Source organism: Parasteatoda tepidariorum, chromosome 9 (genome assembly GCF_043381705.1).
Source record: "Parasteatoda tepidariorum isolate YZ-2023 chromosome 9, CAS_Ptep_4.0, whole genome shotgun sequence".
Taxonomy (NCBI): Eukaryota; Metazoa; Arthropoda; class Arachnida; order Araneae; family Theridiidae; genus Parasteatoda; species Parasteatoda tepidariorum.
Genome location: NC_092212.1, coordinates 24,140,201 through 24,154,022, shown reverse-complemented (window position 1 = coordinate 24,154,022; position 13,822 = coordinate 24,140,201). Strand labels below are relative to the sequence as shown.

Here is a 13,822-nt window from a genome sequence, read left to right as displayed (position 1 = left end):
TTCAGGAATTGCAGGTTTTTCAGTATTCCAAATCTGTATATAAAATTGACAAATTCCTCACTCATCTTTAATTCTTCCACTTCACTTCCCATTAAGTTAGAAAACTGAATTTTGGATCACAGATTTTTATGAACAGAAAAAAATTTATTATTTTGATATTTGTAATTATTGTGGTTTATCAGGTCAATTAGAGGTAATTAACCTAATTGGCAGAAAGGCTAAATAAAATTTTTGAGGTGCATGCTAAATATTAATTACCGAGGTATTTAGCTCAACTGACAGTTATGCTAAATAACATGTTCCCACTTATTATCACCATGTGTTTATTATAACACATCTGAATCTACCTTTACTGTCATTAAATCAAAATGAATTTGTGCAGGTGGAAAACTATGTGAAACCTCAAAGCAGCCAGTGTGTTTGGATGGAATAATTGACCACTGCGAGTGAATTCAAGAATGTTTTTTAACTCTTTGGTTTGAACTTAAAGCGCTAATGCCAAGGATTTCAAGAAATGTTGTGAAAAGCAGCAAGAATATTGTGGATTCTTGAAGCGAACAGTTTGAGCAGGAGAAGGAAGGACCTGGATGCAATGAGTTCATATAGGTCACCAGCTGGTCATAGTAGGCAGCTGGTACACAGATGAAATAGTAATTTTACACTTACATAGCTTTAGATCTGTTAAGATCTCTAAACTCCAAATTTCTGACTAATTATGATTAGTGATTAAAATTCCAAATCCCAAATTGTGATTCATTTTCACATGATAGAAAAATAGCACACATTGATTCTTGGTCATAATATACATAAAATAATCATATTCTTGTGATTTAGGAATTAAGCTTTGTGATTGTTATTCATATGACATTATTCTTAGTGATCATATACCACAATTCATATTAAAACTATTTATGAATCTTATTTTACAATCCTTTTGCAGTAAATGTGATTTAAAAATCATGAAACACAACTCATTTTGACTTACAAAACATCAAACGAAAACACAACCACTTAATATTCAAGAAAACACAAAAGAATTCTACTAAATTATACTCTCTCTTCAACTATCACAATGTTTTCCCTCTTAAAAACAACATATTTAAAGAATTTTATAGATACATCATATGTAATATAGCACAAAATCAAATCTATGAAATTGAAAACAATTATTAATAATAAGATAATAAATAATCAAAAATAAAATGAAATAATCAAAAATAAAATGAAGTAAGTGGTTATAAAAATAACTTATGAAGTAGTTAACTTACTTGGTTCGTTACGGTCAAAATTTCATTGGCAGTAATAGTCAATTCTCCTGTCCCAGCTTGAGCATCAAAATCATACAAAGCTCGAACCTAAAATTGCAACAAAAGTTTATTAATTATTAAAAACTTTTAAATTTAAAACTTACAATTTATACTAACAATTTGGTTGAAATAATAATAATGAAAATGAACAGTTCAAATACAGTATTAATAATAATGAGAATAATACATTTCAAAACAAAATAAATTATTATCTTTAAAAAAAATAACTGCAAGAGATAATTTCATAAAATGGAAGTTTGTAACCATTTTATTTGATATAACTTCTACAATCCATTTAAAGATCCTCAAGAAATGCAAAAATATTTAAATTTTTTAAAATACTTAAAAGCTTTACAAAGGCATTTTTTTAAAATCCAAGTGATTTGTTTCTTCTGACATTTCTTTTAGTTATTTTAATAGTTTTACAAATTATTTAAAATTAACTGAACAATCATCCTCTAATACAATAAGATGCATGTATGTATTACGTGACTTTTTTTTAGAGCTAAAATATATTATGTATAAATTTGAACAAAATTAAAAATACAGCTGCCCATCCTCAAACTGTGGGCCTAATGCACCCTTTAAATGATCACTGGAAATCTTTTGAACTAAATATTAACCATAAAAAAATTTAGCAAACTAAAGAATTCTTTTAACTTCAAAAAAATTTAAGTACACCACATTTATTTATTAAATTTTGAAAATATAGAGCTACTAAACAAAGACATTAAAAAAAAAATCTATTTTATTTAAAGAAAATTTTCTTTAACAAAAACAATTTTATATCAAAGATTTATGTAAAAAAATTATTAATGTCATCTATGTCCAGTAGACAAAATAATAAAAATTTACTTTTCCAAAAAGGTATAAAAACAGTAAAATTTAATTTTGCTAAAATAATTTAAATATAATGCTTTAATCAATTTTCAAATCAAAAATATTATGCAAAATTCTAATTGTCATACATAAAACCAAATCAGAATCAAAAACAGTGAAATGGTATAAAGATATCATTTTGTAAGCATATTTTGAGATATTAATACACAATAACAAAGTAATAAAAAAGTACTGGGAACACTGCAAAAAAAAAAATACTGAATTGTGTAAAAATACTGAAAAATCACATGGGAAAATTCTCTTATATATCAAATTTCATTCAATTTAAGACAAGTTAAATTCTTATTGTACTAAAATATGATTTTAAAAAAAAAAGCAGGGTATGAAAGCCTAGCTCATTTTCTGTGATTCTAGCACCACTAATATAAAAGAATCCTTATGTAAATGGGTGACTGAATGTAAACAATAATAAGCTTCCTAAAGCCAAAAGAAATATAGAAAACTTCCAGTGGATCCCGTTGCTTCTATTATGTTTATGAGGTGATATGTGACCAGGCTTGATATTTTAAGTCCAAGACTTAAATAAAAAAAATCAGGATTTTTCTTTCGGTTTATTTAAAACAAAAGGTTAAATTATATTCTAAGCAACAAATTTAACATTTCACAGACATTTTTTTTAACTTTAGATAGATTTATATATTGAATAAAGAATTTAAAAATATTCCCTCTTCTTTCAGAAATATGCAAATGCGATAACAGATAATGAAGACCTGATAGGATAAGAAATATGTAGACAGATGTGAATTCATGTTTATTTAAAGTATATACGAATTCCTACTATCCATAAAATTCAAAATTGTAAAAAATGTGTGAAAACTTAATCTTTTTTTTTTCATATGGCAGTAATAAAACGGAAAAAATTTACATATGTTACAAAAAAATTTACTCATTTAAAAGATTTAATAAAAAAAAAAAACACGTAGTTTTTTTTTAATATTTAAAAAAAAAAAAAACGTCTGGTATAAGCCACATTGATTTAAACCAGTCTCCAGCCAACCTTGCATGAGTCATAATTAAAAATGACTCAATGTAATACTACTTGCATTTCATTAAAAAAAATATAAAGCTACATTTTGTGGATGCAAGATTATTTCCTAAAAAGTAAAACAATTTCTACAACAAAATATTTCATAAAACGTAAAGTAAACAGGAAATTTTAATTAAAAAAAAAAATTTTTTTTTCTTAAAAACCACTTTTTTCCTTAATTTTGACCAGATACCTTAAAAGTTTTTTTCTCATTTAAGTATTAAATAAATTTCGCCAGTAATAAAAACTCTCTATGCATTCTGTAAATGAAGAAAATTTTATACTATTGCATAAGAAATATAATATGATGGATAGTATAGTTACAAAACAATAAATAACAAAAACATGTTTTGTAATCCAAATGTAACACAACATTTTTAAATACTATTACAAAGTTTTGTCATGATAGTTTAAATCACCTCATTAAAAAATCATCTACACCATAATTATTTAGATCATAAATCTGATACGAATTTGTGCGGTTAATAAAAATATGTGTCAATAAAAATTAAAAGGAAGTTAAGGAGAGTGGATGAAAGCACAAATAAGTCAACAAACATCAGTCAAAGCAACAAATGATTTAAAAACTATCGAGAAAAGGTTAACTATTAAGTTCAAAACACTTCATTCTTCATAAAATTACTCCTATTCAAATATGAACACAGCAATTTTCAGAGATATTCTGGTAATTAAAACATATTATGCATTATAAATAAGCAACCAACCTGGAATGACAACGCCATGTTTACATAATTATGTCATCTACTGATAAAAAATGGAAATCCTTGCCAGATTAAGAAACTTTTTGTTATTATTTTTTTCTCTTGGATGAGGCGGTTTTAAAGTTAACTGTTTTGAATCTTTTTAAAAGGTTGCAAATTTTTATATCTAATATCTCTGTATGATGGAAAATTTTAATTTAGAGCTAATTGTATGAAAATATTTCATTAACTTATCAATACTTTTTTTTGTTAATTTTGCTGTATTGTAGTTTATTAGGCAACACTGCCTTTCAATTCCTCCCGCCAATTTTAGAGCGAGTAGTCGGAATATTTCGTGGCACCTTTTTATCTTTTTAAAGCTATAATCAACTATACATTGTTTTTATTCGTGCATAGTTTTGAAGGAATTCTGAAGTTGTATCATTACATTGACTTCGAATAGGGTTTAAAGGTCAAAAAGCTACTACATCAGTGATGGCAAAAGTACATGTCTGTAATGTTGTTGTACTTGATAACCCATCGCTATTCTTTAATCCTTTTCAATTCGAAGTAACATTTGAGTGTATTGAAGATCTGAAAGAAGGTAAAAATAAAAAAGGGTTGAAATTTTTCTCTATTTGAAGTAAAATAACAAAGAACTGCGTTATACTTGTATTTAGTCATCTTACTCATTCTAGATAAGCTTAGATAATCTATTCTAACTTGAATTTGCCTAAGTACTAGACAAATTACGGAACTGATCCATATAATTTCTTTTCAGTCTATTTCTAAATGATAAGAAATTCAATATTTCTTTGCTATCAACTTGTAGCACATCTCCTATTTATAGCTGTTCTTGCATAATTTGTTGTTACATCGAGTTCTAATACAGTATGTATTCGTATCCGTAACAATAAATTATTTGTCTTGTGAAATGTTCTATAAATGTGTAAAAGAATTTATACAACTCATTTCACCAGTGATAAATATTCAAACATTCATTTCTTATATATATTTGTTTATATTTTAAAAAAGTCTTTGTTTTCTCCTACACTGTAGTGCTTCATCCCTAAAATTGTACAAATAAAAAATTTATATATGTGTAGTATTTATGATATTGTTGTATAACGAAACATTAGAAGACAAATATCTTAGATTTCAACAAAGTTAATTTAAAAATATCTTTTCTTATATTGAGAAGTGTGTTTCAAAAGCTTATGAAGCTTTCTCACTGTATGCAACTGTACATCATTGCAATTAGAGCATATGTGAGCAGTTAGTCTTAAATGTAGTTTCTGAATATTCACATGCTCATCTAGGAAGAATACTCCTTTACTTCTGTTAAATTTTGAAAATTATCTTAAATCAAAAGCTTGCATTTCCTGAATAATGGTTGAAATATTACATTTAAATTCAATATTCTAAAATAACATCTATTGTTTACTTTGTCAATGTATAATTCTTAATATTAACTTAACAGTTTAGATATTAAAACAGGACTTTTAATTCATCCCTGCAAAGCCGCAAATCGTCATAAAAAAATTTCTGTTCTCCAAATTAGTAATCTATATAAATGGGTAGTGTTTTGGTTTCATGTTTTGAGCTATGTTAATGTCACATAATAACATTTTTTATTATTGCTCTGATAGGCTTGTTCTTTGTTGTGTAATTTTTCTAATAAATTCACTTGATTAAATTTTTTTAAAAAAAGTAATAAATGTCACTGCTGATGATCTAGTGAAAATGTTTTTATAGACTAATAATGTCTAAATTACTCATTTGGGCCAATGATAAAAAATTTCTTTATTGCTACTACTCTGTTTAAAGTTTGTTACTGTATATGGCTGAATTTTCGATATCCATTATCAAAACTTATATCTTTGTTCTTATATTCTTTTGTTGTCTTAAAGTTTTTTGGCTTTTATTTTAAGTTGTCATAGTTTGAATTTTTTCGTGGAATTTTAAGTTTAGAAAAAGATTTACCTATTTAAATGACTCTTAAACAAAAACTTACCTATGTTTAAAAAAGAAATCAAAAGAGTTTTTTTTTTTTAATTCTTTTGATGAAATTAACTTTCTATTAAAATAAATGAATTGATATGTACCTAGCCTAAATTTGAATGGTAAATTTTTTCTATTATATAGGTTGTCAAACAAAACGAAAAAATTTTATTTAATTCTTAAATTTTTATGAACCGTTACTTGTGTAAGTTGAATGAACAGCTTTCAAGAAATCGCTATATGTTCAACTGCAATGTCCCAACAATGTACATTACAATACTATATTACTATATGTTTTTGTGATTTTTATTTGTCCAAACTTTGACATGCACTTTATTAAAAAATGTGATTAAATGTTAATTATTTTATGAAATAAGCCTAAGTCTTTACTATCAATATGTTGTAATAATTTCAGATTTAGAATGGAAGATTATCTATGTGGGGTCTGCTGAAAGTGAAGCTCATGATCAAGTTCTAGATAGTGTATTTGTCGGACCAGTTCCGGAAGGTCGTCATATGTTTGTATTCCAGGTATCTAAAATATGTCTATTTGAATTAAAATATTCAACATAAAATATATTTATACAAATACAATATTTATTACATGTTTTACTTTATAATTGATATAAAACTTTTCAAACTCATTCAAAATGGTTGAGAGGAATATATGTTAAGTCAAGCTACAACTGTGTCTAAAACAGATTTTAAAATTGCTCCTGCATGGGATATGTCACTATTTTTCCATAAAAATAAAACTACATTTTGATGCAAATTAGTTTTCCAATGTCTTGTCTAAGATAGGATTAAAATTTCGGTTATTTTTATTTCGATTCATTTTCGTTTCAATGCTAATAAACTCATTTGTCACCATTTATAACTGTTGATTTTTTTAAAAAAAATAAACAACAACAAAAAAAACATTACCAAGTGATATAGGAGGGTACAACCTTGGCTCTGGAAGAACTTAAAGATTGAGGAAAATAATAAATAAATTGAAAATATTGAATCTTACATGCTATGACTTTTTTTTATTTGAATAGATTTGATAACTAGTAATCTAAAATCATATTTATCGCTATACATTATTTAGAATTGTTTTTATTAAAATTTGTTAGTTCTAAATATTGTTCTTTTATGTTCTGAAAGACAAATGGAAAAGCGAAATTTGAAGAATTGAAATGAGATTACTTTATACTAAACCATAAATTTTGTATTGGTGATTTTTTTTTCTTTAATTTTATTGAACAAGTAAATTTTTTTAAGCACTTTGTTTTGAAAATCCAGGTTTTTCTTTTCCTCTGTTTTTGCTTGTTTTTCTGTATTAACTAAGTGCAACATTTTAATAGCGTTTCTAATGGACTTTATTCTTTTGTTGTCACTTTTTTCCTGTATTGTTAGACAGATTAGCAGTAACTTAGAAAACTGATTCCCAACTTTATTTTAAATTATATTTCAGAACTAAAAGCTTTTTCTCTTTTTTCCTCTTTAGTTTTTTAGCTTTTCTTTTTATCCGGGTTTTTTACTGTGACAACGCTTTTTAAAGTGGGTATCTAATGAACTTTATTCTTTTATGGTCACTTTTATCTAAAAGATACAGCAATGTGAAAAAGTTATATTCAGATTTTTAGCTTTCAATCTTTCATTTAAAAATTGACAATGATTTTCTTTTATTTCTATCTAGCTTTTTCTTTTTTAAAATACTTTTTATAGACATTTTTATTATGATACAGTAATAAAAAAAGTTTCTATTAAACTTTACTTTTTCTTTCAAAAATGAAGATTTATTTTTCTTGTTTTGCTTTTGTATAACCTTTTATTTTATCCGTTTTTTTAAGATCGCTCTGCCCTTTTAAAAGCATTTCTGATAGTCATAATCTTTTTATTTTTTTTTTAATAATTTTTTTTTCTATTTCTCATTTTTGTAACTAGTCTTTCTTTTTAATAGCTGCTAGTCAGTTTTTTATTTATCTTAATTCCTAAATATCAAACATTTTTATTAAAGTTTTTTTCCCTTTACCCCACACCAATAACACAACTAAGTTTCTTTTATTTTCAATTATTATTAATATAGTTAGTTATTATTTATAAAAGTTACTTATATACAGGTGATTTTAGCTTCCTGCACACTCAGCATCAATGTTAAATATTTCTATTTTGAACATTTGGCAGAATTCTCCCTAGGAATAAGAATCCTCTCTGAATAGGGCACTCAGTTAACAACGTAAAAATTGTGTGTGTTTGAAAAAGTATTTCTCTCTCATCAAAAAAAGAGGAAAACTTGTAGTTTATAAAACTAATTAAAGGCATGCTAAAAGCAATCTCTTTGCTTTTTTTTTTTTCCCCCAAGAAAAAAGTAACTATTGAAAATTGATTAATAATTTGAAAGCTTTTTTTCTATAACTCAATCTGAAAATTATGAGAAAATAAAAAGTATTTGTTTAAAAATGAGTTTTAAAATTTAAAATCACTTACAAAATTTAATATTTCCCTGAAAAACCAGTTGAGAATAATCCTACCGAAGTAAATATTTGCAATAGTAGACCTATAAACATGTCTAATTTTACCAGAGTGTAATTATTATTTAAACAGTGAATTAAAGTTTTTTGAAATGCAATATGAATATTAGAAAAAGGAGTGTTTTTTATGGAAGGCAACTTAATTTTACAAAAATGGCAAAGAAGGTGCATTTGTTGTGTTCAAAGGACATGCAGGGCAAATCGCCCTTAAAAAATCGCTTAGGGAAAACACTGCATGTGGTTTGTCATGTATTCTATGTGGTAGCTTAATTGAATTTTTATTTATAATTATGGACATGGCGTACTACTATTTGAGATAGGCGTTCCCACCACAGTGTAAAATTTAGTACCCCAGTCGTGATGCAGGGAGAAAAGTGTTGCTCCAAAAAGATTCCCCAATTCTGCTCTGAACATGTAAAGTCTGTGTAGGGCAGGGGTGGCGAACCTTTATACACCAACGTGCCATTTTTTCTAAAAAAAAATTTTAATTAAATCACAAACGTGCCGTCAAATAATTTTGACTTCATGATTATTGGGAAAATAATAATACTAAATACTATCAACTCAAAACTCTTTATTTACATTGAAAAGAAAATACGCGTAATTCAACTTAAAGTAGCATCAGTGGGACTTCTGTTTTTGCAGATTAAATTACAAATAACTTATATTAGGTTGTAAGATATTAGTTTAAGCAGGACTGTTGATTTTTTTGCTAGTTATTTATTGTTAGCTTGTTTTTTATGGTTATTAATTGTTCTTTTAGCATTAATTGTTAAATTTTTTATTAATAATTGTTTATTATTTTGTTTGTTTTTTGTGAATTTTAATTTAATTGTTACATATGCTTCATAGTGTGTTACATTTGTGTAATAACAATTCATAGTGCAATAACAATTGTGATCGGTGGCGTGCCCAAAATATTCTGTCGCGTGCCATTGGTTCGCCATCCCTGGTGTAGGGCTTCTCATACTTTGAATCTGTTTTTCTTACCTAAGAATCAGAGTTTTCACTTCAAAAAAAAAAGATACTATTAAAAGTGCTTATTTTTCTGAAAATGTCTTTTTGTAATACTGATGAGGGGAAAGCTTTAAATTTCTGATTATTTTTATTTATTAGTTCTTAAATTTATTATGAAAGCAATATTCGTTGTTAATTTGTTCTTTTTATAAAGTAATTTTAATTATTTAATATTTTTTTGTCTCTTGTTTTTTGAAAAATATTTTAGAAATAAAAATTTAGATTTTGAATAGAGTGAGTTACACTTAATGAAATTGTGACAATGTCATGAAAATCTTGTATTACACCGATATCCTATAAATCTTCACAAAACTTTTTTCCCCCTCTAAAATAAAATGATAGACGTGTTGGTCTGACCCTTTTGCATTATAGGGTTAAATGCAAATGTAAAAAAATCCATTTCAATGACTGAACAAGGATCTATTATACCTTGAACGTACCCTCCTTCGTTAAGACTTTTCGGTATGTTTCTGCTAGCCAAAGTGCCGTTCATAGATTTTAATTTGAGGATAATATGTTTGTATTTTATTTCTATTTATTATTATATTTATTTATATGGTTAAATAATCTCTTCTGTGATTAGTATTTAACAAGTTTTATAATAACCAATTATTGAATGTCAAAAAATGAGTTTGTGAATGAAGTATATTAGATGAATGGTTGTATTTGAAGGAAATAGATGTAGAAGAAATATTTTTATTTGAATTGTAACTGACAGGAGTAACTGAAAAATCTTACTGATTGCGAAGTTTTACTTTCACATTAGAGTTTTACGAATCAGCAAATCAGTTAAGATAATTTAGCTACCTTTATTTGATTTTTAAGGTACCATTAAAACTATTTTTAAATAAATAATTACTTTAAATGAATTACTTTAAATGAATTACATTTATATGACTGCATAGTAAAATTTTATAAATTTAATTACTTTAATTATTATTAGTTCAAATTTAAACTTTCAAAATAGTAACCGAATCGAGATGTAATTAGAAAATGTGTGTTAAATAAAATTATACAAAATAAAGCCGATATGTTTAAAAAATGAAGCCATTTCGAAGTTTTAAAAATATTTTTTTTACGTGCGAGTGAAAAACATAAGATCTAAAGATGTGTTTCTTGGTAGGGAAATGAAAGCGCCTGTCTCAAACAGTAGTTTGTCATGATTATAGAATTGCTGGAAAGACAATGTCAAAACTTATAACTTTATTTTTTATAAAGTTTATTTTCAGTTTTATTAATTTCTATATTCCAGGCTGATCCTCCTGACCCTCTTAAAATCCCTGTTCAAGATGCTGTGGGAGTGACAGTTGTCCTTTTAACTTGCTCTTACAGAACAAAAGAGTTCATCAGAGTTGGTTATTATGTGAATAATGAGTATGTTGACCCAGAAATGAAAGAAAATCCTCCTACAACACCTCAGTTTGATAAAGTGAGTATGCAGATAATTTAATGAATTACTTAAAAAGAAGTTATACCTTATGTTGCTAAATTTGTGTATCCTAGTGTTTTAGAAAAAATAAATTTCTTTAAAGTGCACAATCTCATTGAATAGCTAGTTTTATGTAAACACCCAGCAAAAGAAGTGTGCATCTATAAAATTTGTAATTGAAACAAAATTAGGAATAAGAAGCATGGTTAAAATCCTTGGATGGGGTAAAAATCTGCTCTTTGGGGGTAAATATGGTAGTGTAAAGTTTCAGTTCAGTAACTTATAAAATAATCAACGGTTAAGCTATCTGCCTTCTATGAGAATTGTGGTTCAGATCCCAGCTATCACATTTTTAGCTGTGTGCTAGATTTCTGGTATAAAAAGATAAATGTTTATTTTTTATTCAATGTATATATTTTTTAACTTAAATTGATTTTTACAAAATTTAAACTTTTAAAAATAAATACAGTGAAACCTCCTGTTATTGACACATCCTTTCTATTAACCTGCAAATCTGACGCCTCTCGATACAGACATATTTTTAATTCCTCATGAATCTTCTATAAATAAACCATTATGTACATTCTCCTCAAAGCGGACACACCCGTAACCAGACACGGACAGTCATTTTTGCCCTGAAATGTTACTTTCTATCTCTTTGAACCAGACACTGCTTTTTCTAAATTTGAAAGGAAAAAAAAATATGCAACTTTTCATGTAAATTTTTTGCCTTCTCCATAATGAAGAAATATTTTTAAGCTATTTTATTACTAAAGAATCAATTTTCTCCTGTCACCTTATCTTTGCAAAGAAAGGAGAGAAAATTATGCAGCTCTTGCGAAATAATTCGACAGCAACATCTTTTCATCTTGACGACACATGTTATGAGACCCCTCGCTTTGAAATGATGTCTTAAATGCTTCTTCCCCACTGAAAGTTTCTTTTATTTTCTTATCAATTTAAAGATCATATTTAACACAGCTGGGTAAAAAGAGAGAACAAAAATATAATATTTGAGAGAAAATCCACCTCTTTAAAGAAAGTTTGCCTTTCTCGAATTCTTGAGAGAGAGAGAAATTCCTTTTTACGTTTTTTCCTACCAAACTCGGTTTAAGATCGAGCATGGTGTTTCGTATTTTAACGATTTTTTCCAAATATTGCAGCAATACATGTTCATGTGATTTAAAAACTACTATTAGGATTTGTATTCAAGAAGTGTCTTATGGCTTGTAAAAAAAAATTACAGTACTGAAAATGGAGAATGTTGTTAGTTGCCTTTTCAGACATTCTCTAGCTTGTATAAGTCCTCATTATTCACCAACATTAAATTTTAATAAAGAAATTATCTGTGTTTTTATTTTTTAAATATATTTTAATTCAAGTTTTTTTCTTTTAGCTGCAGAGAAATATTCTTGCAACTTCCCCCCGGGTGACAAGGTTCAAGATAGATTGGGATGACAACCCCAGTATGGATGGCATCCCAACACCACCTTCTTCTGCAGAAAAACAAATGGAAAATCCAGATGACAGTAATGGCCCTTTGAAACAAATATTTCAAGAGAGTAACCACAGTATGGAGATGGAAGTTATGTGAAAACGACTGATTATTGGTTGATTGATTGCATTGCTTTCTTTTAGTTTGTCTTTTATATTTTAAGCTCTGTTCATTGTATATAGTCAATAAATATTTTTCGTATAATTTATTTAAAAAAAAAATGTCTTGTTTCTTCTTTTCAATAATTTGCGCATTAGATTTTTTAGAATCGATAGTTTGATTTTAAAAAAAAAATTCTTTTAAATGTTTATGAGAAGTTGCATTAATTTTGACTTAATTTTCCTGTTCAATTTATTTAAGTTTATATAGTAAAATTAAAAATAACTATTGGATAATATCAGGCATGTGATTTTTTCGCTAATTCCCTTATTTTCGTGAATCAATAATTTATATTCCGACAGTAAATCTTCACACACTTTAACGACTTTTTCATGCCGATTTGTTAGATAATTTAAAAACGCGACTTCGAGAACTCTCTGAAATTAACTTCGGCTAGAATTAATGAACTACTAAGGTGAACACCTAAGTATAAAGTTGATAATCAAAAAAAATAAGAGTGAAATGGCAATCTTTTAAAAGATACTTCGTTTTTACATATTTTTTTAATTATATTTCAATGATTAGCAATTTTGTTTAAAATGATATTAAGATATAAACATTTGGAATCGCGCTTTCAAGTAATCACTTTTCAATGCGCTTGATGCTTTCGTAAATCCGTTTTTCAATATTTTTTTTGCTGTTGCAGCTAATGCAATTAATTTTTCTATAGTTTTTAAAATTCTGATATTATGACACGCAAAATTTTAACCATTACTTTTTCAAAATTTGAGTTATAGGTTTTTGATACACTCGATTTGCATCGATACCATGGTAAATCCATTTCATATTTCGATTGTTTCATTGACCATAGTTGCTTTTTGTTTGAAATCTCTATTTTTAATACATTATTATTATGACACACAAAATTCAATTCGTGCATTTATTGGTCACTTTTTGAAGGGCGCATTACCCATGTTTTATTGATCGAATTTTTATCGGTTATTGTTACTGTTATCCACATGGTTTTTTAAATTATATTTTCATACGGTATTATTAAAAGCTTCGAATCGCACATTCAAGTGATTACTTTTGGACGCGTTCGATTTGCACCAAATCCATGTGTAGTTTCCGCCTTTTTTCCAGTGATTTTTTTAAAATCCCGACTTATGATGTTTATTACAACTCTTGAATAGGACTGGGCTATAAATCGATATATCGCGACATATCGATTTAACGCCTATATCGGCAAACCGATACAGCAACTTTCATTCCAAGCGATACATCAGAAATCTGATTTAAGCCGTCGAGTGAAGAAGACGATATAACGATA

At 26.9% G+C, this 13,822-nt stretch overlaps 2 protein-coding genes across 3 annotated transcripts in view; one reads left to right on the top strand and one right to left on the bottom strand.

Annotated features, from left to right (window-relative positions):
• The window catches only part of LOC107443208 (sorting nexin 33-like protein SH3PX1), a 38,181-nt gene extending 34,114 nt beyond the window's left edge, over window positions 1-4,067 (bottom strand). For both annotated transcript variants that reach the window (XM_043052965.2, XM_043052967.2), the window contains exons 1-2: window positions 3,960-4,067; window positions 1,269-1,355 (exon numbers count right to left, since the gene is read on the bottom strand). In XM_043052965.2, coding sequence (XP_042908899.1) covers window positions 1,269-1,355; window positions 3,960-3,977 — 105 coding nt within the window. In that variant the 5' untranslated portion in view covers window positions 3,978-4,067. The remainder of the gene's footprint in view (window positions 1-1,268; window positions 1,356-3,959) is intronic.
• A 168-nt stretch (window positions 4,068-4,235) lies between these two features.
• On the top strand, window positions 4,236-12,615 carry LOC107455841 (histone chaperone asf1). The gene is made up of 4 exons (XM_043052970.2): window positions 4,236-4,539; window positions 6,352-6,467; window positions 10,722-10,898; window positions 12,295-12,615. Exons 1-4 carry the CDS (start codon window positions 4,431-4,433, stop codon window positions 12,490-12,492), a joined length of 600 nt encoding a protein of 199 aa, XP_042908904.1. The 5' UTR covers window positions 4,236-4,430; the 3' UTR covers window positions 12,493-12,615.
• Window positions 12,616-13,822: the final 1,207 nt, after the last annotated feature.